This window comes from Gallus gallus, chromosome 6 (assembly GCF_016699485.2).
Source record: "Gallus gallus isolate bGalGal1 chromosome 6, bGalGal1.mat.broiler.GRCg7b, whole genome shotgun sequence".
NCBI lineage: Eukaryota > Metazoa > Chordata > Aves > Galliformes > Phasianidae > Gallus > Gallus gallus.
In genome coordinates, this window is record NC_052537.1 from 28,222,274 (window position 1) to 28,248,202 (window position 25,929).

The 25,929-nt window shown below is 43.1% G+C and overlaps 2 protein-coding genes across 4 annotated transcripts in view; one reads left to right on the plus strand and one right to left on the minus strand.

Annotated features, from left to right (window-relative positions):
• The first annotated feature begins 3,051 nt into the window (after nucleotides 1–3,051).
• On the plus strand, nucleotides 3,052–22,929 carry HABP2 (hyaluronan binding protein 2). 2 transcript variants are annotated; one of them, NM_001277379.1, is given in 14 exon segments: nucleotides 3,052–3,181; nucleotides 9,649–9,682; nucleotides 13,195–13,329; nucleotides 14,199–14,309; nucleotides 15,015–15,131; nucleotides 15,407–15,526; nucleotides 16,077–16,248; nucleotides 16,660–16,754; nucleotides 16,839–17,058; nucleotides 17,660–17,805; nucleotides 18,144–18,278; nucleotides 19,832–19,977; nucleotides 20,886–21,086; nucleotides 22,607–22,929. In NM_001277379.1, coding segments are annotated over 13 exon segments (1,683 nt in total). In that variant the 5' UTR covers nucleotides 3,052–3,106; the 3' UTR covers nucleotides 21,063–21,086; nucleotides 22,607–22,929.
• The window catches only part of NRAP (nebulin-related anchoring protein), a 45,613-nt gene continuing 41,913 nt past the window's right edge, over nucleotides 22,230–25,929 (minus strand). For both annotated transcript variants that reach the window (XM_004942280.5, XM_003641526.6), the window contains exons 39-42: nucleotides 24,892–24,999; nucleotides 23,940–24,251; nucleotides 23,553–23,705; nucleotides 22,230–22,666 (exon numbers count right to left, since the gene is read on the minus strand). In XM_004942280.5, coding sequence (XP_004942337.1) covers nucleotides 22,568–22,666; nucleotides 23,553–23,705; nucleotides 23,940–24,251; nucleotides 24,892–24,999 — 672 coding nt within the window. In that variant the 3' untranslated portion in view covers nucleotides 22,230–22,567. The remainder of the gene's footprint in view (nucleotides 22,667–23,552; nucleotides 23,706–23,939; nucleotides 24,252–24,891; nucleotides 25,000–25,929) is intronic.

The window sequence follows — 25,929 nt, forward strand, 5'->3', positions numbered from 1 at the left end:
CTTTTATTTGCAGTTTGGAAAAGGTCTGTGTTTAATGGAAGTGAAGGGAGCATTAAAAAAGGAGCACAAACATGTATGAGGATTTTGAGTTAATAGTTTAATTAAAGAAAGCCACAAAATGGTAGCAGTGGGAAAGGCCAAAGTCAAAGCATTGAATTTTGCGTATTCCACAGCACTGATGCTGGGCCTGAAGAAAGATTTCCTGACCCTCCTAGAGACCACGTTACGCTCCTGTGGGCACTGTGCTGGTGCCTGATGCAGGCAACTCTTTCTAATAATCACTGTTTTTATTAAAGTTGATAATTAGATGCTGTTGCTTTTCCTTTAGCTCGGGAATATTCTCTAGCACAGCATGTTGTTCATTCATGCTCTTCTGCTTGAGGGTGGAGGATGGAAAGCGTCATCCAGGAAGGGCTTGAAATGCTTTCCAAAATCAGAAATTGAGAGTTGTGCATGGTGGAAGAAAAATGTCCAGGGGAAATGTTTTCTTCATGGAAATTCTTATTTTAGTGGGAAAATAAAAATGGACAAAGTAATGCAGTCAGACATCCCATGCCTCTCACATCCCTGAACATCTATAAGCAGAAGGGAGAACAGCTTTCTGCACAGGCAGAAAGTGACAGGACAAGGGGGAGTGGCTTTAAACTAAAAGAGGAGAGATTTAGGATAGATGTTAGGAAGACATTCTTTACTCAGGGGCCAGTGCTGATCAGAGAGCTGTGGGTGCCCCATCCCTGGGGGTGCTCAAGGCCCAGATGAATGGGGTCCTGGACCCTGATCTGCTGGGGGGCACCCAGCCCATGGCAGGGCTTGGCACTGGATGGGCTTTAAGGTCCCTTCCAACCCAAGCCATTCTAGGGCTCTATGATTCTATGTTTCTGCTGTTTATTTTGGCAAAAAAAATTACCCAACCACTGTCATGTACAAAACTCAGTAATAATTCCAAATAAATCAGTGACAGTATAGTCCTTTTGGTTGCTCTTTTCCTACTTTTATACTAGACAGCACAGCCAAAAATAAATAAATAAATAAATAAATAAAAGGCACCTCTTGTGCCTGGAGCTGTTCATTAATGTAGGGAAAAAAAGTGAGCCAGAAGAATTTGTTGTCTAAATAGGCAACACATAGTGAAAGAGATGTTACCACCCACATGCTTCAAGTGGGAAGCAAAAGGAATACTGAGAGTAAAGGATCTGTTCAAGGCAATATATAGATGATTATGCTGAAACCCTCCAGTACAGCAACATTTATTTCCAGCACATTTAACAGTTGTTTTCATCTATTCACTCTCAGTTTTAAAGGACTGATTAGTTCCTCTTTACATTTTTATCCATATTTTGTGTAATCCACCTAAACTGTCACAGAAAAGCCTTTTGTGTCTCATGAGCAAGACAGCATCGATAAGATGGGTTTGGAGATGTAGGGAAAGTTCCACTCCAAAAAAAGAACAGCTGGACCCAAGCCCTTCATTGCCTTTGAAGCCTTTTACTATGCACAGCAACATGCTTTATGCAGCTTCCATGCCTTGAAAGGGTTGGCTGTGTCCTCATGGACAAGGAAAGCAAGATGGAATACGTAGGCTAACACCTTTTAAGTATGAGAAGGCTGATAAAGTGTTAAACAGCACCCAGGATAACAAGTTAAGATTACTAGGTGCCATGTAACGTTTTTTTAACATATCAGGAGCTGTGCACAAGGGCATATCTAAATAAAATGCATAGGAAATAGCATCACGCAAATATGATCTACATTTTTTCTTGATCAAAGAGGCTGAGGGAAAAAAATAATTAAAAAGTAAAAGCCTTATGCAATGAGATTTAAAAGAAAACTTTGGAGGCTGACAAGACGCATCTGGCACAACTTCAAAGTCCATCAAAGTACATATAATCAATGTTTGTCAATAGCAGTTTTGCATCCTTTAATTTATCTTTCATGGGTATAAAGCATGATGTTATTAGGATCCAGTCCATACCTTAATTCTGTTTGAGATTTGATGAATCAGGGCTCTATTAAAATTCAGTGCAAATCAGCTTACTCAAGGACACGTTACATAAAGTTGTGCATTATCTAACTCCTTTCATCTTGCTGTCTTTCCAACTAGTTAGAAAATCTGGTATATCTTAAACCTGCATGTGTGGCCACCAACATTTTAAATCTCAAATGTGTTTTGCTTGTAGGCACCTGCTTAAAGTTTGCATGTGAGGCACAAGTGTCACACTATTTATTTTTTGATGTATGAAAGCTACTTTATGATGCTCAAGCACAAAAATGAGTGTACAATTTATTGTAGACTATTCAAGTCTTCTCAACAGAAAACCATGTTCTTTTCCTCCTGGTGATGTAAAGTGTGCTCAGCTTTATAAACATAGAGAAGTATTACCAAGGACTTCTGTATTTCTATTATCCTTCTTCTTCGCTCCTGGGCTCCAAAATATTTGGGAGAAAAAGTGTGTTTTTCACATGTTCTCATAACATGTAGTACAAACAAGATCTGATCGGTATGATTTTGTTAGCATTTCTGTAACAGAGGGTTGTGTTCCTGTGTTGTTTCCCTCAGCAGCCACTATTGTTGTAAATGCTTCAGTATTCACCTAGAGACCGGGGATTACTCAAGAATAATAAAACTCAAGGTTTTGTTAGAAAACAGATCATGAGTTCTCATATCCATGGAAAAATGCTTGAGAATGTGAGTCTTGATGTTTGAAACTAGAAAATAATTTAAAAAAACACACTTTCATGTTTCTAAAAATTTTATATTTTCTAATGAGATTCATTATTTGTTCAAGTGGATGGGAGAAAAATCTGACATAACTGTTTTGAATGAGAATAACAGAAAAAAAAATCTAACACAAGAAAAACAGTCATTTTTTTCATTAGTTTATACTATTTCCAGCTTTGTTACTTACTTGTTCGGAATATTTACCAGCAGCCAATGAGGTGGTTTTCTGGATAGGATGCACTTATTTAATCAGGGCAATCTGTTGAACATTAAACAATATTTGAAGTCAGTTATTTGCACTGAGTTAGCTCACCCTCAAATAATTGTGCCTTATCTGAAAAAATGTAGACAACAAGAAAAAGCAAATTTCAGTTCAAATAGAGCAGCATGAGGAGCGTTAACGGTGCTTTGTCCCTTCGGGTTCTCTCACTGATCCTTTTCCTAGGGAACACATATGTGTCCGTGAGTATGTTTCGGTATTTCTTTTCTTGCTGCATGCCAGCCCTGTCACTCGCTGAGCCTTTCCTGGGCAGCTGGAAAGGTTGAAGAATGGGTAGTGGGTATTTGCTGCCTACCTCGTCCCTGGGGTGGTACAGGGCACAGCATGGGGACGGCACGGGGCTGAACTTTGGTCCCGCCAAGAATGGCCATCAAGTGGATCTTCTTTTGAAAGAAGGTTCCTTCAAACCCCTGCCTTCTTAATGCCAATTCCTATGCGCGGTGATTTCATATTTGCTGAAATTGATTTCCAAATGCTCAGCGTTCGCATGTTCAAATTGATTCCTTTGGGAAACATGTTTAGTGAGGGGCTTTAGTAGATGGTGGGTATTTTGAAGAGCTGGGTGAGTTTGCAAGCAGTGGTACTCCACACTCAGTGAGGCAGGTGCAGTTGTCTTAGACAATGTGAAGTCTGGTGGGAATCTTCCTAACTGGTTCTAAGCATTAAGTTGGTTCACTCGCTCTGACAGTCCTTATCTGACTTTGTTCAACATTGCACTGTGGAAAAATGCAGTGCATGTCTCCCCCAGCCCTGAAAATTCATTAACGCTGCTAACATGCAAAAGCAATTCTGCTGTCACCGAAACGCAGCACGACAGAATATTCAGCAGGCTAGTTTTTAATAAAACATATTTTTTCTTCATAATTTATATAACAAGGTTTTCTGGCTTGGCGCTTGGTGTGAAATCCCAGAATTAAAAAAAGAAAGAGGGGAGTGAGTTGCTGTGACGCGACCATTGCATGGCAAACGTCACGAGGGGGCCTTTTCTCTGCATGGTTTGTTCCAAAGAAGTTATGCTGAAATAGTTTGAGCGAAAAGACAATAGACTTTACACACTGATGTAAGTGTGGATTCCCCTCCCACACACAGCCAAATTCCTGTTTTCATCCTTCTCTCTTCTATTCAAGTCTAGTTTTAGGAGTTTGTGTAAGTAACACTCCTCTTTACAAATGCTATTGATGTTATCTGGCGGAAGTCAAACACAGATTCAAACAGCAGCTCATACTGAGTCAGTCAAAATAGGACAAAAAAAGGTCTGGGACATTTATGGATCCAGGGGGTTTGGAGGACTATAAAGCAACAATTTCTGTCCATTCTTTCATATCCTGAGGAAAAGCCGATTTCACCTGCATGAATCCAAAGTATTTCTATACAGGGCATTAAAATGCATGACGGATGCAAGTGAGAGCAAAATTTGCTCCTGTTTTAACGTATGTGTGCAACTGTACAAAAGATTGCCTTTGGATGTAACTGGTCTTCCCAGTTCTCAGTTTTGTTTTGAGTGGGTTTATTTTGCTTTTGCTTTTAATTGCAGTAGGTGCTCATGGATCCACACATCGGCTGTGTGGACAAGGACTTTTTAGACACATCAATACGTTTCTTCTCTATAAGACGCCGTGGTAGAAATATTCCTGGCATAAAGTGCTGTGTTTTCAAGTATTCCTCACTTTTTGCCAGAAAGAATTTCAGTGAGCTCTGCTGAAGCAGGTTGTTATCAACACCCAGACAGAGCCATTCAGCTGAGCATCCTGCCTTACCTGGGCTTGCACTGAAACTTTTCTGAAATACGCATAGATTTGAATGATACATTTAGATGCCATATCTAAAGAAATTGGCAAAAAGATGAGACTGAGCTGGATCCCACACATTCCAGGGCAGGAGCTGCTCATGTGCTGGGCTCCCAGTTAATGAAGCTCTAGACATTTGTAAATCAACAGATGTTCAGATCAGGCTTTTCCCTCCTTATCAGTGTTCCCTCCATACTCAGCACCACTGGCAGCAGAGAGAGAGAAGTGCAGGAGCTGAAGCAGCAGCTGTGGTTCTTCACTGAATATTTTGGATCTTCAAAAAATTAATGTCTGATTACTTGTGATGGAGAGGGTTTTGAAGTTCCCAGCCACGTGCAGTCCAGTAGTCAAGTGCATTTAGTATTGGAATGGAAAGGAACAAAGTATTGCATGAAGATCAAACAATTGCAAGGAAAAACGTGTCAGTCCTGCCCTCAGCAGGGGGCTGGAACTGGATGATCTTTAAGGTCTGTTCCAACCTAAGACATTCTGTGATTCTGTGGTTCTGTGATTCTATGAGAACTCTCCATCTTCTAGCTGGCCCACAGCACATGTGAAGCTGTTACCAGCAGCACAGGTCTTTCCGTGCTGTGACTGTTTGGAAAACCATACTTTAGGGTGAAAAGACCCAAAGTGTCTCTCTGACACCTTCTTGTGTTAGTTTGTCTACCCACTCGTGGATGCATTCCTCTCATAAACTCCCATTTCTACTCTACTCACCCATCCTCCCAGGACTCTCCGTCCTGCTGCACCACTGCAGAGCTGAGCAAGGGCTGTCGAACCCCTCTCCCTTTGCACCCCATGAGGCACAATGCCCCCCTGCAGCACCGCCTCACTTTGCCTGATGCAGCAGGAAGGCGAGGAAGCCCCAGGAGTGCCTCCAGCTAATTGCACTCCGAGAGGGACACGAGTCTCTCTGGCCCCCCAAGGCAATCAGCTTATGCCCTGCAGCATGCAGGTTGATATCCCCTGTAACTAAAGGGACTTAATGACTTTGCATAAGCTTTAAGTCGAGCAGCATAACCTGCGAGCCCAGCACCGGCTGCCAAAGCATTCAGTGTGACAAGGCAGGTTTGCATAACCTCCTTGGGATGGGTTTCATGCCTTCCCCTCACTCTGGCATTGCAGGCTGGCCCTGTTTTCCACTGGGGAACACCCACTCCTCACCCACCAGTGAGAGCAGCTTTAAAAACAGCCAGCTGCTAGCAGACCATCTCCCACAGTGTAAAGATTAACTTGGAGACTTTGATCTCTTGGAAGGCAGGAGCAGGTCGTGTCTGTGCAGGGAAGGAAGCTGCCTCCTGCAGCACCTGTGAGAGCTGTGCTGTGCTTCTTTTGGATCCCCGTGCGCTTTGGATCAGGTGTGACCACAGGAAGGGTCTGCAACTGAATAACCAGTAAAATCATAGAATCATTAGGGTTGGAAAAGACCACTAAGACCATCTAGTCCTTGCATCAATGCACCCCCACCATGCCCACTAACCGTGTCCCTGAGTGCTACATTTCTCCATTTCCTGAACACCTCAAGGGATGGTGATGCCACCACCTCCCTGGGTAGCATGTGCCAATTCCTCACTAGGTAAATAGAAGAAAGATGCTGTATGTAAACTTTTCTGGAAGTCCTGCCACCAGTTAATAAGGAACGTGCTGTATTCTCTGGGGCAAACACTGCAGTTCAGCACATGGGCAGGAGATGGCTTGCTAGCAGAGAGGTGAAGAACTTGGGGGTTTTGGTGGAATCCTTTAAGGGAATGGTTTCCCAGGCTAAAAATACAACATGCATTGCATGTGTGCTCCAGATGATAATATGCCCTGCTTTCATTATACCACAGCCATCGCCTTGGCTGAGCAATGTAATGTCATTGCTGGAAAAGCCATTTTGCCTTGAAGTTCAAAGACTGTCACTATCCAAGATGGTTGCAGGCAAAAATCTGGCCGATTGTAAGAGCATCAGAACCGTCAATTCCCTCCTCCTTTGGCGAGGAGCCCAGACAAAGGTTCCCACTGAGAGCTGTCAGCAGGATCAAGGGGTTCCCGAGGAAAGGCAGTAGTTGTGCCTGCCCTCCTGGCTCCTCCGTGCCGGATGTCAGCCGTGGGTGGAAGCTGATCAAATAGCCATCCTCGCTCTCCAGCACAGCCCCGTGCCACCACCTCCCCGGCTGCAAGGCTGAGACTGTGCAGAGGAAAGGGCCGACGCTTGGTTTGCTGCCATGGAGGAGGCCACTTTGCGGCGAGTTGCAGGAGAAATGCCTTGATTTAGTGCAATTAAGCAAGCGACTCATACGAGATGCAGCTGAATTTCTGAACTCCTGTAGGGCTTTATTGTGAATTACATAAATGTGGAGGGACAGTTCTCATCCCTCTGCCTCACCAACTCAAATAACGGCGCTGTTTTCTCTGGGATTGTTTCTGGTTTGCACATATGTAAATGCACAGCCTAACCTTGCCTTGTCGCCTTTGTTCTGCCTGTTCCTCCACCTGCTTTTGTATTGTAATTATTCATCTTGATTGTAATAAGGGGTAGCAAGACACAATCAACAGTTCAACTGGAGAATGCCCTTGGCAGCTGTAAATAACTTCCCTTGAATTTAGGGTCAAATCTTCCTGCCTTATTCTGAAAGAACTGCGGGAGATTAACTGGACATTTTTGTCTAGGAGCTGTAGGATTCTGTCCTGAGACATAAGAAAGCTCCCTGTTCTTGCACTGCTGTTTGATATCTATTTTATTAGCCTTTCTTAAGGAGTTGAAATGGAAAAATGGAGAGCATCGTATCTCTGCGGTGTTTAACCTTTGTACAAAGCCTAATTAGCAAAGTTTCAATGGTTCTTTGGAGAAATGAAGCCTTAGTGAAGAGTTAATCCCTATGATGATGACAACAACAAAGGTCAGATGAAATGGGGTATTTCGAATTTCAGCCATTAGCCCACCCTTTTTTAGGCACCCTATAAACATAATCGACTCCAAACTATATACCAGTATCCACAGAAAATGCCTCTCCTGCATTTTCTTTCTTTTTTTTTCCTTTTTTTTTTTTTTTTTTTTGCAGGGTTTCTTTTTTTATGAGCCTAAAGTCATAAAATTTAAGATTGCTCTCTGCGAATTCTTCCAGCTTCATTCCCCCATCTCTGTGGACCCGCTGCCAGCAGGATCCGGCGACTTTATTCCCTCTTGAGAAAACGCACAAAGTATCGGTGCCGGGCTACAGAAAGGAGGCTGTTTGGTGAAACGAGCCCCACAGCCTCGTTTCTTCTCCCCCCCCCCCCCCCCCAACCCCCCCTCCGCTTCTCCTCCTTTTGTTCGCATCTTGCTCCCGGCTGGGCGCAGTATCGCACCTCGTTGGAAGGACAAGATCCTCCTCTGCTGGCCATGAGCAATACGGCACGGCGGCGAGGGGCCTTGCCGCGCTGCTGTGCTGCCCCTCCCGGCCTCAATGCTCTGTCCCCTTCCTGCATCCTCACCCGCATCACCCCCTGCAAACCATATCTCACATCCCACATCCCATGCACCACTTACATGCTACATTCCACCTCCCTCTTTCCGCATCCCCCATCCCATGTCCTCCATCCCACCTCCCACATTCCCCATCCCATGCCCTGCAGACCCCTGTGTGGCACTTAGGTAAGGGCAAGTTCATGTCTGCAGGAGGGAAGGAGAGGGGCTCTTTGCTAGCCTCAGCCATGCAGCACCATAGAAAGATTCATGTATGGGACCCAAAAGGTGAAATTTGGCTTCATGTCTGCTAGCAGAGGTGAAGATTATCTGAAGCAGGGTGATCTGGTGGATAGCTCAAGGGAGGAGTAAAGTCTTCATGTTAGGAGGCCAGGTCTACTGGGGTTTTATCCCCTAGAATTCTGCATCACATATCTAAGGGGGAAAGAGAAACAGCACAGTGGAGATCTGATAAAGGTTGGGTTGATCTCCCGGGAGCATTTGTTCCAAGGAACATTTGTGTTGTGTCAGTCAGTAGTGGCCTTCATCCAAAACTAAGAATGCAAATCTAGGGCTTAGCCACCCTGAGGTACAAAGGAGTGATGGATGCTGATGGAAACCTGTACGTTTTCCAGGGCAGCAGGTTATTGCAAGAGGGAGGCCAGGGCATCTTGCTGTCTTGCAAGCAACTCTGTCCATGGGGAAAGATTTGGAAGGGGGACAGGTTGGGGGAAAAGTAGTAATAATAGGAATAGTAATGTGCTCAGGCTTCATTCCTTCTCTTCTTTGTGTCTGAGCAATGATGCAGTACACACCCCATGCAGCCCAGGCTGGCACTCTGCCCTTCCCACGCAGACTAAATGGCTGCCCTGAGTGCAGGGAAGTTTAGCTGCCTTCTTTTAGAAGACAAAAGCTTCTGTCCCCAAACCCATTCAGCAAATGGCACAAAGGAGAAGTATAGAGAGCTGTGGAGGGAAACAAGGTGGAGGCACATACAGCATGGAAGCCAAGCAGAAAAGCTCCGACTCCCTGCCTCCAGGGGGACATGAGCAGGCCTCAGGCAACCTCAGCTGCATGTGCTAGGGGTAGCAGCAGGTGTGAGTTGTTCTGAGTAATGTGGCAGGGTTCTTATTCACTGCTGCTTATTCATTTGCTCCCAGGTGCAGCACACTGCAACTTTGGCTGGATGCTCAGAGAAGCAGGAGTTCCCCTCTGGGTTACTGACAGCAGTGTGGTTTTATCAGTAAACGTTGATAATTTTGAAAGAACTCTTAAAAGTACTGCTTGGGCATCTCTGGAATAGGCAATGGACTTATCTGGATGTCCAGCACCAGAGTGAAGAGTCACCCTCCACCACAGGTTGTGCTGTAAGCGAAGATCCAGCTTGGATTTGTTTCCTGAAACTGACTCTGCCTTTCTTTATCCTATGCAGCCTTCCTGGTCCTCCCTGGCCAACCTGGTGAATGGTAAGTGGCGTTGATTTCTTCTGTTAAATTCTGCATATGAGCCTGAGATGTTGGCAGCCTGGTCCATTGAGAACCATGGCTGGTGGTCAGTGTTGAGTTTTAACTTCGTGCACAGCTTTGTAGCACTTAAAGCAACAGCTGAGATCAAATGGGAAGTTATTGTGCTTTGGACAGGCAGCTCCCAGGCCTTCCTGCATCTCACGTTGGTGCAAAAGGCAACTATTTAAATACTAGGTTAGGATTAGTGTGTGCTTTTACATCTTATGCGATCTATGGTGGAGCATTATGGTTTTAGTGCTAAGTTTAGCGGGTAAGCCTCACTCTTCCTTTTCTTGATTTCAGTGGCATATAGAGCTGAGTTTACAATTGATAGTAAAGTATTACATTTGGCTACTTGTCATGCACACGCTCACTTTTACTACTCGCTCATCCACATTCCTCTTCATTCTGTTGGCATTTTGGTCCAACCTGTGAGTCCTGTGGCCCTATATCCATACAGCTCTGGTTCTTTCCTCGGGTTAATTCTGCCCTCCTTATAGAAAGTTCCGGATCAGTATTTAGTTTCCGCATCCTCAGCTGCAACTAACAACAGGCAGGCACTGCAAAGCCACTGTAGTGAAACAGCCCCAAAACTGTTTGAAAGGAGTGAGGGTCTGGCTGTTCGCTGTTCTTATTCCTTTTGCAATTTCTTTCTGAAGTCACAAATGCTCGCAGCCAAAGCTTTTGCAGAAGGGAGGAAATACCAAGAGGTCTGTGCAGAAGCAAGTGGGAGACCTACTGGTATTTGAAGTACCGTCGCAATTTCAGCTTCATAAAAATAACTTTATATTATTCACAGACCCTCAGAAAGTATTTAGAGAGGTGGCAGGAAAACTCATCCTGCTTAAATTAGGCCAGATTTCAGTTCGTCCCCAGAGGTTCAGAGAACTTGAATAAATGCCGGGTGCTTTCAGTGTTGGCAATAAGCTTTAAATTTGCACATCACTCATCTCGACAACTGCAGTCCAACAAAGTTACCTTGCCATTCGGGTCACTCAATGGCATCCTAATGCGTCACTTTCCCACTTGGAACATTAGTCATGACTTGATCCAGGCAAGGTTTTGAAAACAGTGTGACTGCCAGCATCGGGATATCTGTTCTCCCTATAAGAGACAGTCCGTGTAAGCTAACGAAGAAGAGGATATTGATCAGAAATCCATTACATGATTGACAGCTCTTGGCAACGTGAAAAAGTGCAGATGAAAGCTTGAGCAGTTTAAAAGATCACCCAGACCTCAAAGCTGATTTGAAGCTTTAAAAGTCAATCTCTTGCCTATCAATTATGGGGGGATTTTTTTTTTTTTTTTTTTTGTACTGTACAGAAGAAAGTTATTCTTTGAAAATTTGCATGCAGGATGTCTAATTTAATTTCGTGTAATAGTCACATTTTGGTGACAAATGTCAGATCACTGCTTTTTTTTTTTTAAGCACGTTAAGGTTTTCCAGCGCTTACAGAGAATGAGCACTCTGATTTAGTAATGTGTTTAAATCAACCAGTGTATCAGATTTGGTGTGTTAATTATGTGCTCAGATTAAAAAAAAAAAATGGTGCTTTTGCTTTACTAAACCCATGGCTTGTTATGAATAATTTAAAAAAAAAAAAGGAATGGGAACACTTCTTAAGTAAGAGATGTGGAAGCCAAATAGTTATTTAGTGATATAGCAGTGATAAACAGGAATACATCTTTGTTTGATGTACCCAAGTCAGGGGGGTCTGTTCTTCTTTATTCTTATGGTACTTAATAAATGATTGATTCCTTGCTAAGAGATGGTACCGACGCAGCAAAACGAAGCAACGGTATCGTCATTTCTGAGTACTGTCCTTACACTGAGCAGTTGGTGGATGCTTCTGTAACGGCTTCGCTGTCTGTGCTTGTTTGGAGCGCTTGTTTTTCCTCTATCGATTCAGCAGAGCCCTTGCACTCCCCGTACCGCATGCTGGGCATGTCTGCTGGGTGCTCTCGGCAGCCCCAACTCCTCCGCTCATCCTTCAAACTTTTACCAGCTACGTCTTTTAGAGAAGAAAGATAGGAAAAAAAGGCTACCCTGTCTCTCCGAATAGCTCCTTAAAGCACCCGTGGAACAAAAGCTGACGTTCCCTGCTAAGATTTTGAAAATAAACAGGGGAAACAAAACCAGGCGCCTCCACAATATTCCCTCAAACTCGAGTCCGCCTGCAGAATCTCCCCTCAGACAAAGTGAGCTTGCAGGTTGCATTTCAGGCAAAACCTTCTTTTTGTTTTCCTTTCTTAACTACATCACATTAAATTTAATTTTGTTCACGGTAGACAATGTCCTTATCTTCCAACGAGATCCTTCTGTTCCTCAGCACAGCGCACACTTCTGCAACACTTGCACACTGTCGAGACTCGGCTCCTGTGGAAATAATGAGCTGAGTAAAAGGAGTCTTGACTTGACATAGCAATAAATGAGGTGAAACTTTTCTCTTTTTTATTTTTTTTTTTTTGTGAGGAACGAGAGTTGGCATGTAGGAAGGGGGAAAAAAAGGAAGGGAAAAAAAAAAGATGATTCTGTTTTAATATGAAATATAAAACACCCATTGTACAAAAGTGGAATTTTTTATTTTTTTTTTCAGAAGCAAAGAAAGAATAAAGATAAAGGCTGTGAGGGAATGAATGAGGAGAGAAAACTAAGATAATGTAGTCGATAATCAGTTCAAGGCAGAGCATTATCCATGGGGCCATCGGTCCGGCCCTAGGGGAGAGCTTTTTAAAATCTCTCGGCACGCAGTTTAGCCGTGCTCATTACCATAGCTTGACTTTGACATGTCAGCAGGGCTTCCATGGGCAGCAGTGTGCCCACACAAATCAGCTGCCCCGAACATGGACTGGTGGAGCTCCAGGCTCTCTGTTGAGCAAGCACGTGCTTTGTGGCACGTGTCTGCCAGCACAGTGGGGATGTTGCTCCTTCAGAGAGGCTCTGTGGGCTTGCAAGCTTGCTGCCCAAACAAAGCTGTCTATCCTCAAGGAGCTGGCATTTGAAGCAGCAAGACAAGTGAAGCCTCTTCTTGCAGAGCTTCCTCTTCCCAGGACACTTAGAATCATGAAATCATTAAGACTGGAAAAGACATCTTAGTTCCTCACATCCAGCTGTCCACCTAACATCAATATTGCCCACAAAGCCATGTCCCTAAGTACCACATCTCCATGTTTCTCAAACACCTCCAGAGATGGTGACTTTACCACCTCTCTGAGCAGTCCATGACAGTGTCTCACCACTCTTTCAGAGATGTTTTTCCTAATATCCAGCCTGAATCTCCCCTGGTGCAACTTAAGACCATTCCCTCTCAGCCAATTGGACTCAACATGTCTGTATGGACCTTACCAACAACTGAACAAAGAACATACATGTCCCCTCCAGGCACTGCAGTAGATGCCCCCAGCTGGGGACAGTCATGCACAGAGGTGGCTTTGTAGCAGTTACAACCCTTCTGCATTTCCTTCCCCTACAGATGAGGCTGATGACTATGAGTACGAGTACTATGATGAATACGTGCAAGTGGAAGAGAAACTCTCCCAAGAGATTCTGCTCTTGGGGGAACCTGACTGGGTCGACCCATCCCCTCTCTACAGAAGAATCCAGCAAGGTGCTCCTGGGGGCGGGCGGGGGGCGAGGAAGGGGTGAAATCCCAGCCCCAGTATGCAGTGCGTGGCAGGGCTCGGCTGCCAGCCTGCCTGCAGAACGCCTGCTTCAAAGGGATGAGTGGGGAGGGTTGTTTGCTGTGTTCTCTTTTGTGTTTCTCTTGTAAGGAGCCTGTGTTTTATCTCTAGGTTTCACAGGGTGGATTCTGATCATGCAGAACATTTCTGATTGCTACTACAAAAAAAACGCAGGCTTATTTGTCTATAGACACTGTAAGATGTAATTGCTGTTTTCATGGGATGTATGTTCTGTATTTGTGCTGGGAACCAAATGCAGAGCAGGTTTCTTTCTTTTTTTTTTTTTTTTTTTCCTTTTTCTATTTTACTGAACTTTAGGAGAGCAGGAAAGGATGCCTAGGGCTTCTGTGGGAACACAAGGGGAGAGGTGGGACTGCAGCAGCCCTTCTCCTCTGGATGGCTTTTCCATGGGAGTTTTAGTGCTAGCTTGCAAACAGGGCAATACCAGGTCCTGGCAACTCCACACCAATGGCATGGAGGCAGGTGCCTAGGGCAAGCTCTGGTTCTTAATGGATATGCTTCTACTATAGAGGTAAATGTGCTCCATCACAGGCTTGTAAAGGGAGCTGGGGATCCCTGGGCTCTAAGCCTTACAGCATACATGAGGCTCCACAGCAATCCATAGCTGCTCCTGCCGCTGCTGGGCCAGCCATCAGCACAGCATGTGTTACAGTGGATGCTTGCCCAACCTTCTGCACAGCCCTATGGTGGTACCTGGCACACAAAAAGAGCACACAAGAAAAAATGCTGGCGAGAAGCTGAAGGCAAAACTAAAAGTTCTCTGTCCCTACCGTAGAAGATCTGTGCTCCTCCAACCCCTGCAAGAACAACGGCTGGTGTGAGATGAGAGGAAGCAATTTCACCTGCCTCTGCCCCAGGCCCTATACCGGGGACACCTGTGGGGAAGGTAACCACTTCTCTGCTGACTGACATTCCTTGTTCTTCCAGCTGAGGCAACAGAAGCAAGTACAGGGTTTTATAAACCCACCCTTCACTGGAGGGAGAAATTTAGCAGCCCGCTCCAGCCATGTTAATGGATCCAGGCCAGTCTGTCTAAAGCAGCATCAGCATAGCGCACCTCAGGTTTGCAGAAAACACACTTCTGTCTTCTGCCACCCCAGGACAGCCTCCAGAGGAGGGCTGCAAGGATGGTGAAGGGTCTGTGGGACAAACTGTGTGAGGTTTGCTCAGCTCAGAGCAGAGGAGGCTGAGGGGGGGAGTCCTGGTGGCCCACAGCTCCTCATGGGGAGTGGAGCAGCCGCATGGAGCTCTGCTCTCTGGTGGCAGTGACAGGGCCTGAGGGAATGGCATGGAACTGTGTCTGGGGAGGGGCAGGTGGAGAGTAAGTAAAAGCTCTGCACCAGAGGCTGGTGGGCGTGGAACAGGCTACCCAGGGCAGCGGGCACGTCACCTAGCTGCTGGAGTTCAAAGAGCATTTATTTGGACAACACTCTCAGACATATGGTCTGGTTTTTGGGTGCACTCAATCCTTGGTTTCTTCCAACTTGGGCTTTTCTGGGTTAGGAGAAACGTGCCTTCCCATCAGCTTGTGAGGGCACAGCTCTCATGCGCTCATGCATGTGGATGAAGTTGTTTTTCTGTTTTCCTGCAGTGGAGGACACGTGTGTGGACCACAACTGTGTCAGAGGAGACTGCGTCGTTACGTTAACCAAACCTTACTATCAGTGCAGCTGTAGCCATCCCTACAAGTTACCAGACTGCCAGCAAGGTGAGTGTAGATCAGCAGGCACAGATCCCACACTGTGGTGTGCTGTGGGTCTGGGCCTGTGTTGGCTGCAGGTCCCATCTGTAGGGATGATGCTGGGTGGTTCATGCTCTGTGTACGTGGTGGCGTGTCAGTCACTAATTAATCCCATGCTGGAAGGTATTTTGAAGTTCTTACAAGGCTAAACTGAGGCTTTTCCTGATTTCCAGTGGGGATGTGAATGGCTGTAGCACGTCCAGCACAGTTACAATGCTGTTCTCTCATTTTCACCTTGACAGCTTCTTCACAGTGCCGGCCAAACCCATGCAAAAATGGAGGAATCTGTGTGCGGCACAGAATCAGATCAAAATTCACCTGCAAGTGCCCTGAACGTTACCGAGGGAGGTTTTGTGAGATTGGTAAGTCATGGCTGCAGGGAAGAGGCTAAGGGGGGAATCTCCACAGATTGCCCTCCCCTCTCACTCAGCCTGACTGATGACTGGCTGATGTTTGTAACATAACACTGATTGCTCTATGTTGCAGGTGACCTTTGCACCATCCTCCATATAGTTTAGGTTTATAATCCTGTAACCTTACTTTTGGCACACCCCTTGCCCTATTGTGATAGCAGCTCTGCGCCTGGCTCTGCTTCATTCCTCCAGTACCATTTCTTGCATAGGCCACTGGAGGAGAGATTCTGCTTTGTCACTGAGACACCTCTTAGCTGCTAGGTCTTACCCACTAAAGAGGCTTTGGGCACTTGAAGTCAATGGAACTTATGCTGGAGAGATGTCGGGGCATAACTCATTTCTGGCCTACCCAGGTTAAGGACTATCACCATGTAACCCTGTTGGCCCTTCTGATCCTTTGTGAAATTAATGTTAGGGAGGGAGGGAAAAGAGGGGAAAAAGAACCATTTCAGGTAAGGAATGACAGAGAAGACTCTTTCATCTCAACATGGTCTTACAGAACCGGATGATTGTTATGAAGAGGACTCCTTTTATTACAGAGGAAGAGTGAACCAAGCACAGAGTGGCAGGACTTGCCTGCACTGGAATTCCCACTTGCTCTTGCGCTTCTCTATTAATGCATTTATGGAGGATGCTGAGTCTTATGGGATTGGGGAACATAACTTCTGCAGGTAACATTTTGAAGAGCCAGTTGTATCAAATAGATCTTTGAATACAAATTGCTCCTGTGAATTTGCTAAAATCATGGTATTAAAATCTGGTATCTTTCTTGACAACGCGTCTCTCTAAAATGTGGAAATGTTGAAGATGCCACTGTTACTGAACTGAAGATTCCAGAAATGGGCCCAATTTCCTTTGTTTTTCTTAGGTTTAAGATGGGTGTGGGGACAGGAAAATGGCAGCAGTTACAACTCCATTATTTTAGGTGTTTTCTTTATCAAATCTTATGAAGAGTATCTCCTGAAGCGTGGCTTTCCTATGGAAGCAAAAGTGTGCCCTCATAAGCATTCTTGGCTCCTTTACACAGTTTCCAGGAGATTTCTCCACTTTGGTTGGCTGATGTTCTCAACCATTCCTTTCAGAAATCCTGATGAGGATCAAAAGCCCTGGTGTTTCATCAGAAACAATGGCAAAGTGCAATGGGACTTCTGTGATGTTTCACCGTGCTCTGGAACAGGTAGAGTAATCCATTAGGAGTGAGCTGGTTGGCCATGCATAGATAGGATTTCTGCAGTACGTGTTGCTATTTCTTCCAACACAGATGAGGAGAGACAAGAGCAAGAAGATGAAATGTTCAAAACCTGTGGACAACCAGAAAGTCAAAGGGGACTCAGGAGAATCTATGGTGGAACTAAGACTACAGCTGGCAAGCACCCCTGGATGGTATCTCTGCAGAGAAAGTCTTCTAGAAGAGTAACACACTTCTGTGGTGGAGTGCTAATTAAATCATGCTGGGTTCTTACTGCTGCACACTGCGTCGAGTATGTGCATGTCCTTTGCTTAGGGCAGATAAACGTATGAAAAACAAGGTTTTACATGAAAATATGCGCATATATTTTAAAAAAACAGCTCTTGCTGGAATTACAAATTAAACTTACACTCCTGTCACCTAAAATGATCTGAAACATGGTTTAGTGGAGAAATATTGGTGGTGGGTGGGCAGTTGGACTAGACGATGTGGTGTTTTCCAACCTTGGTCATTCTGTGATTCACTCATCATCACAGCTGCAAAAATGGACTATTTGCACACTGCTGTTCTCCCTCAGAATAAATTTAAAAATTAATGTCAAAAAACTAGGTAAAAAAAAAAAAAAGCAGCAACAGAAATATTCATACAAGATTAGTAATGTTTTATTTCATGATTGCAACTATTTAAGAGCGCACGTACTGTCCAGCACTGCAGCTTTCCCTTCTAAGCTCTCTTTTTGCTATCTTCGGAAATCTTTCCATCATGCCCTACATCGGGAAACAGTATCTTGACTTCCAGATAGTTAAACTGCAGGTTTTCACCACTGTTACGCAGCATCTGTAACTTCTGCACCACCTCAATGGATAATGTAGTTTACTGTACTCTTTTTGCAGACACGGAGCAGAAAATCTCCAAGTGGCCCTGGGAAAGCAAAACCTCAAGAGGAGAGAGCATCAAGAGCAAATATTTGATGTGGAGAAGGTCATCGTGCATCACAGATACAGACTGGGTGATGATGATGTCCCATACAATGATATTGGTAAAGCCTTTTAATTTAATTAGTTGTCTGAAAGCCCCTCCCTGGAACTGAGATCAGTATAAAATACCCCTCTGAGAATGTGTACTGGCAATAATTAGGCCACATTGTGACTTACTCCTCTATGAATCATTGGAAGATGAATCATGATGTGCAGAGAAAAAATCGTGTGGGGGTAGTAAAAAAATAAAATAAAGGGATAGGTTCAGCATGTAGTCAAGTTCAAGCTGTATGTCAGTTGCATGGAGCCTTGCACGGAGTTGTGGTACAGACTGGCAGTGATGGCTAGGGATTAAAACCAGTTACCAATACTTTTTTGTGGTTGTTTTTCTTGTCTTCAGCATTACTTAAGTTGAAGCCGATTGATGGTCAGTGTGCCATAGAAACCAAGTATGTGAAAACAGCATGTCTGCCAGATTTTGAATTTCCTGTTGGGACTGACTGCTTCATTTCAGGATGGGGCGAGACGGAGACAGGTATGTGAGTTCTCAACGACTTGCTGGAGTTTGGTTGGTAGCTTGGTGGCAAGGTGAGCTGCTGCTTTTATAGTGGCAACTGCTAGACACAAATGCAGGGCTAGGGACAGAGTGAAACCAAGGCATAGAATTAAAAATTAAGGACAGCAGAACCCTCCTTTGGAAATGATTTGTTGGCAGACATCTCCAACTGCCAGACACACCAAACTTGTCAGAGTTCTGAAAAAATCCCCAACATGTATTTTGTTGTTGTTGTTTGTCATCTGACACGCCACGTCACGGTTTCATCTGGAGCCAGCCACTGAAGCAAGAAGTATCAAGAGAAAAGCCATAGTACTGCTTAAGTGTTTCAAGAGGGGACCAAGGCAGGACTGGCGTTTCCACACGCTTTTCCAGCCCATTGGGTCAGATAAAGTTTTTCGGAAGCAGCATCTGGATCTTCAGATGCACTGAAAAATAAAAAAACATCCAAAGCTTTTCAAGTTCAACTAGCTCTGTCCAAAACCTTCCTTGCCCACAGTAAATCCTGAGGGGAGAAATTACTATGCTTTAGAAAAGATAATGGCAATTTTCTGAAAAATGCATTTTTCTCATGTCCCGATTGATGTGTTGCTGTAAAGCAGCAGAAGGAAAATGTGTCACTGAGTCTGCAGTAGGTGTCCTAGTGCTTTGTGACTGATACAGCCCGGTATGCTACTTAGGGCCAAATTCTTCCTTCTGATGTAAGTCTCATTGAAGTCCACAAGAGACAAGCACGTATATTTGATCAGAAAGCACCAACAGAATTTAATAGACAGTTTTTAAAAGCTCCAAATAAAAAGCATCTTAAAAAGGATATGGGGAATTTTTGTATTTTTTTTTTTCCTGCAAAGAATACAAAGTACCCTGTGCGTGTTCAAACTGGATGGCTCCTTCTTTGCACAGAGCTATTATTAGCATTTCAGGAAATTACTGCAGAAATGGAAAACTTCCTGAAACTCAAGCAGAACCCAACTTATAAACCATCTTTAGTTATCTACAGATGGTAGCGCTTTGATACTCTGGCTATCGCCTTTAGATGTCAAGTTATGTCTTTAGATTCACTGTAATTAATTGTTGCCTTTAAATATTGCATGATTTTCAGTTTTCATCTGTTTCATTAGCCCAAGTATTAAAGCATGGAATGGCACCAGCCTGAGAAGTGCTGAGCAGCTCTAAATACCGTTGTGCTTAGTAGTGGGAGCTGCAGATGACCAACACCTTTGAAAAGCAGGAGATACCATTGCTACATGCAGAGCTGATCTGAGCCAGATTCTTGATGTGTGTGTGTGTGTGACTTTGCTTTTGTTCAGGCAACAGCTCGGTGTCCTGAGTGAAGCTTTCAGGCTCAGACTCTAACCCTTATCAATGCAGACAGATACTTCTTTTCTTTCCAGGCCAGACCATGAGGCCCTTCCTGCTCTTTACCCCTTCCCATCCATAAGGCAAGCAAATTTGTATTTTGAAAAAAAGACAACATGTAACAGGAATGTGAGGAAGGTGACTCAATTTTTTTTTTGGTGGACTTCCTGCAGGTGACATGTCCCTTCAGCTGTTAGATACCAGTGTCAAGCTGATTTCGCAGAAGCAGTGCAATGCACCTAGAGTATATGATCAGAGGCTGGATGAAAGCATGTTTTGTGCAGGAAATCTTCGGAGAGGTAGAACTGATTCTTGTCAGGTCTGTTGCTTTTTATGTATTTGAACACTAATTTTTTGTGTAAATAGGCTGTGCAGAGCAAAAGCTTTGGCAGGGTACTGCCTGTGTATCTGTTTCTTCCATCAGTGTATTATTTCAACAGCCATCGTCTTTCTTCCATACAGTTTGAGATGTATATCCCTGGAGCTAATGTCATCACTGTCAGCCACAGGCAGATCTGTGGGAGCTCAAGAATAGCCTGGGAAAGGTGTCTTCTGAGGCAGATTGTCATGATAACTTGAAAACTTGCCTTTTTCCTTTTGATTCTATTACAGCCTCTACCGCGAGAAACAATTCTAATCTGATTTTTCGTTATCAGAGCTTATACTTACTAGAGAAGTCAGGACTGATTTTTCATTATAGCTAGTGAAAACGTGAAGCTGGTTCATATAAGTCCGGTGAGGAGTTTGAACAGTGCTTCCTGTGGTGAAAACTACCACTGCTAGCATACTTACAATAGGAATCACCAGTAAAACTGAAACTGAAATCAGCCAACTTAGAGTGATAATTGTCATTATTTGAGGGGATCAGTGTGAGGAAGGTCACGTGTTTTCTTTTATGCTAAGGATCACATTTTTATCCTTCTCAGATCAGGCTCGGAATCCTTTTATGTACTTTTATGGCTGGGAAATTTCATTTGACTTTATCAGATATATATCACAGGCTTAAGGAGAAACTTATGTATGTCCAAAGAAGTCCAGTATTGTTTGACCTGGCTCCAGAACTGCAAGCCTACTTGGGAATTGATCAGCATCTTTTGGTACACCTGCTAGAAGAAAAAGAAAACAGCACTCCAGCTTCAAAGTCTTTTGATAAGAGAAGGGAATTCTTATATTGGTGAATTATTTGCTTCTTATTTTAAACTAATCTTGTGTTTTTTTTCTCATCAGGGAGACTCTGGAGGTCCTTTAACTTGCGTTGAAAATGGTTTATATTATGTATATGGCAATGTGAGCTGGGGTGATCAGTGTGGTTTAAAAAACAAGCCAGGAGTTTATACCCAGGTGACATCATTTCTTCGTTGGATTAAATACAAAATTCAAACTGAGTCATTATCGGATCAATAGGTGACAGCTTTCGTATGGTGAAGGGTAAGTTTGAGATTTTTATTTGTTCTTAACCTTGCACCAGGTTCCTCTTTAGCCAAAAATGTTATTGAAGGCTTCTCATGGTCCTAGCTGGGCATTCTGGATCACCATCTTAAAAAATAACCTTTCAGTATTTTCTAGAAGCTCAGTGACAGATTTTTCTGCTGGGAGCTTTGAAATAAACCCTCCTTTTGTAGGCAAAACAGCTTGGAAACTAAAGCAATACCAATTCTTATCCACCTCAAAGCCATTGGTTTGTGCTCCTAAAGCCAATGTCATTTTTTCACATACTTAAAATTAATCATTTGCCTGTTTGCAAGACTGGTGCCATGAGAATCATCTGAGGAGGAAAGATCAGGCAGGAAAATTATTTTTAAAAGCACTTCTGTAGGGCAAATGACCCTAAATTCCATCAGTGATGAGTTCTGATGAGTTCCAGATTGAAAAAGTAAAAAAAAAAATAAAATAAATCACTAGTAGAAATATCTAATTCTCTCCTGATGAGAGGAGGATTACGTATTACTCTCCAGCTCTACCATGGCTTATATGTGCTTCACTTCAATTCATACCTAGAGGATATTAAATCCTTTTGGGGGTGTTGGGGGGGGGGGGGGGGGGGGACACTAAGTCTATTGGCTAATTTTTGGTTTTAACAAGTTTGCTAGTAGAATTATATACTTTCTGCCCAATGATTCTGTAACTCTATGCATAAAACTGGAAAACAAAGGATTGACATTAAATCAAGATACAAAAAATAGACATGTTTGCCTGCAGAATCAATTATTTAAAATAATATCTCCTTCATCAGAATACCAGGGTTTATAACTTCTCTAAGAAGCTTCCTAACCTATCAGTAGCTGGCAGTAGTAGTTTCTAAGGAACTAATTTTGATTATTTTTTTTTCTTTTGGAAGATTTGAAAAAAGAAAACAAACAAACAACCTAAATGGGATCTGAATATGTCCTGTTAATCAGGGATAAATTCTGTGCTGTTGTCCACTATAAGATGTGTCTTTAGTTAGTCAGTAACTTTGCTTCTACTGGCTGTTGTCTTGTTCATCTGTTAGGCCACTTAAATCATGTTTTTGTATTCTCTTAAATCAATAGTGCTAGTGATACGGGAACATAAATCTCTAAAGACTAGAAGTATGGAACCAGATTCATCAGATTTATTCAATACAAATGATTTTATATTCTACTAATCAGGTTCATTCATCTGTAGTACAAAGCTGAGCCTGCCAGTCATCTAGTATTAATTTAATTTACAGCTTTAAATAAATATCAACCTCTGTAATACGTATAGTGATAAATCACAAAATATCCACACAAGTTAGAAACATCAGATATAAGTTGCAATGTCTAGTTTGTTTTTTAAAACAAAAAATTCTTAGAGGCCATCTATTGTGCTTTCCAGAAAAATGGAAAAGCTGTAGGATTTGTAGGATAAGATGAAAATCTATTTGTATTATGTCATGTTCCTGTTTACTACTTGTACAGCTGCATTTTCCTTCTCTTGACTTGCAGAATTTCCGAAGCATCAGGATTAACTGTGACCTGCTGTGATCCTTCTGGCCCCACTTGGTCCTGTAAGATCAAACACAACTACATCATAAAGCTAGCTGAAAGCAGAAGGCTAAGCTCTTATCCTATAAATATATTTACTAATTAAAAATTACCTCAACTGGAAACAACTGGACAAAGTCTGAATTACTGCTCTGTCGTGCTCTGCCATGGAAAAGTGTGAGTAGCTGACCCACTCGTGTCAGTTAGATGATACATATATCCAAGGACAGAATGTGCTCAGTGACTAATTTCTAATAATTTGAGCATTAAATAATGAACACATTAGCAAACGCCTGAGTTGTGGATATATTGCACACCTTTAGATTTCTCTGAGGCCATCAGATCATCATCATGTGTAAGACTTAAGAATATACTGCCTCCAGTCCCCACAGCCTCCATTGCTCATCCATCATGGAAACATGGTGAAATGACTTGCACAGCTGGAGTGCTGTGATGCATGGCTACTGCCTTTTCAAAAGAGATAGGCAAGGGAGGAAGGGTGGTTGATGTAGCCCTCCTATGTTAAGAAAGACTGTGAATGTATGGAAATTAATGATGGTGATGATAGGGTTGAGAGCTTATGGGTCAGAATAAAAGCAAGGGCCAATAAGACTGATATTATCATGGGAGTCTGCTACAGGCCACCCAACCAGGATGAAGAGGTGGACAAGACGCTTTATAGAGAGTTGGGTGAGGTCTCAGATTCTCTCCCCATTGTTCTTGTGGAGGACTTCAACTTCGCAGATGTCTGCTGGATTTATAATTAGTTAAGTCATGGATGGACTCGATCTTTAAGGTCTTTTTCAACCTGAGTACTTCTATGACTCTATAATTAAACAGGCTGTGTGCCCACCTGCCTTCTTAAGAGCACAGCTGTAGCTATTTGTGAGAAGAATGGTTTACTTACAGCTTCAGGTCCATACTGAGCAGAAGCAGCCTGCAACCCCATCTCCCGAAGGTACGCCAGCTCAGCAGCTCTTCTTGCCCTTTCCACTTTGTAAGAACCTGGAGGAGTCCAGCCAATACCTCTGAGCCAGTTCAGGTCAGACTTGTATTTTACCTAAGAGAATGAAACATATAATAGCATGTGTTACTATTAACCACATGTTCTGTGTTTTTGAGAGAGAGAATATAAAGAGGAACAGGCTCAGTAGTAAACAAATAAATTGTGTTTTCTGCAAATAGATTGTAGATCTCTTAAGGATGATTTTGTTGATAAATAAGGTCTGTGATGACACTGCCACACAGACAGCTCTCAGCACTGGGAAGGACAGTACCTCTCAGCTGTACTTACATCGCTTTGCAGCTTATAGGCCTGCTTTGCATGTTTCACATTTAGCTGCTCAGGATCACAAGTGTACTGGTGCAAGGGCTGCTTGTAGTTAACATTGCTGGCAAGCTGCTGGCTTCTCTTAGCATGGAGGAACCCGGGCTGGTTAAGGTGACTCTGAAAATGTCCTCTGTTTTGGGCGTATCCGCTCCTGTACAGGTTGTCGCTCTGGAGTTTCCCTACTCTGAGGACATGTCTGGTGTGGGCATCATCATTTGCACTGAAGAATCCAATCCTCTGGCCTCTGTCTCGAAGGAAGGCTTCTCTGTATTTGTACTGAGGAACATGCAGAAAAAAGTGCAATTTTTACATTCAGATTACTTTCAAATTCCATTATGAAACAATATATTCTCTCCTAGCTTTCAATAATGTTTTTCTGTATTGCACGGAGACCACAGCTTTGTTTGATGTCAAAATACATCTCCTAATTTGACACTACAGGAGAATGACCTTGATCTTAATTTTTAAGGGAGGGGAACAAATAGGGGCCCAAAGTAGTTCTCTCTCAAAAGTAACCAGAAGTCTTATTCTGTACCAAGTAAACATCCCAAGCATGCAGCTCTTCTATATTCAGTTTTCTTCCTCATTGAGGTCTTCTGTGTTCAAAGGTGACCCACTTTATTCTAGCCCACGCTTGACTATTCATAGCCTGGTACCTAGTTTATGTAACTACACTATAATATCCCTCCTTCCCAAGAACAGCTCCTTAAAATGAAACAGCAGCTTGGTATTGGACATTATTAATGAGAGCCTATAGTTGGAAATCTTTATATTTAAACGGCATTCATTTCATTGGTTACCAATTTTCACACACACAAAAAAAGGGGGGTTTCTAATGTCTTATTCACCCATTTTTACAGAGGGGGAGTGTCATGGGAGTAGGAGTGGGAAGTGTTTGAAAAAGAGCAATTCTTACATCACTAGCAATCTCTCTTGAAGCCTTTGCTGTCTGGAATGGAATGGCGTCAATCCTAAAATCATAGCCAGATGCTCTTGTCTGTTCCCAAGATGTTTTATACACTTTCTGTGTTGAAAAGAATAAAACAGTCATTTTCCCCTTGCAGTTTCTTAAATGTAGTCCCATGACTGTAATAATAAATGTTTTATCCTACTGGGCTTGTTTGTTTCAAGAGTCATCAGTACCATCTCCAAGGTTTTGATCCAGTTCTACAGCCCTTCAACTTGTTTTCTATTCCCCATAACGATAAAATGTCTCATCTGAAAAATGCCACTAGGGTTTCCTTTTGTACATGAATGTGGTTGTTTCTGATTGGATTTAATTTCTATTAGAAACTGTGATGCATCAGTCACATCAATATTGCATTGATATTACTCTTATTCTCTCTTTTGATGCATCCACTTGCAGTGTCTTGGGTTTCATGGCATCATAATTTCAATACTAGTTATTTCAAGCTTTTCTAATGATTCCTGTCTCTATTTCATAGCCACATGTGGCTTCATTAACTCATCTGACATAACAGCCAGTTCTAACATATTTAATGTGACTTTGTGGGTGTGAAATACATTTACATCTTGAAGAGAAATTTCTCTAAATCTGATTCTTCTTTCTTTAGTAGCACTCTTACAACAGCTTCCAGTCCTGATGCCCAGCTGTTGCACCTTAGCAGACATTTTTGGCTGTCCCTTTCTGTGTTTATTGATTGGCTTTCTGGAAGACTTTGATCCATCCTTTTGAAGGATGGCAATTATATGAGAAAAACAGCACAATATCTATTTCATATTTTTTAAAAAAATATTCGTGTGTTTCACTGATGGATTTAGTGCCAGGTGATGCTTAATTTGAAAGTAAATTAAGATGCCAGAAGTCCTGCCAGAATCAGTAGCCTGGATAGAACCAATGCAAACATTAACATATGCTTTGTTAATAGGTTTAGGGCTGACCTTTCATTTGTGTGCAATCACCCCTTTGCCATGTTACTTTTTTTTTTCATCT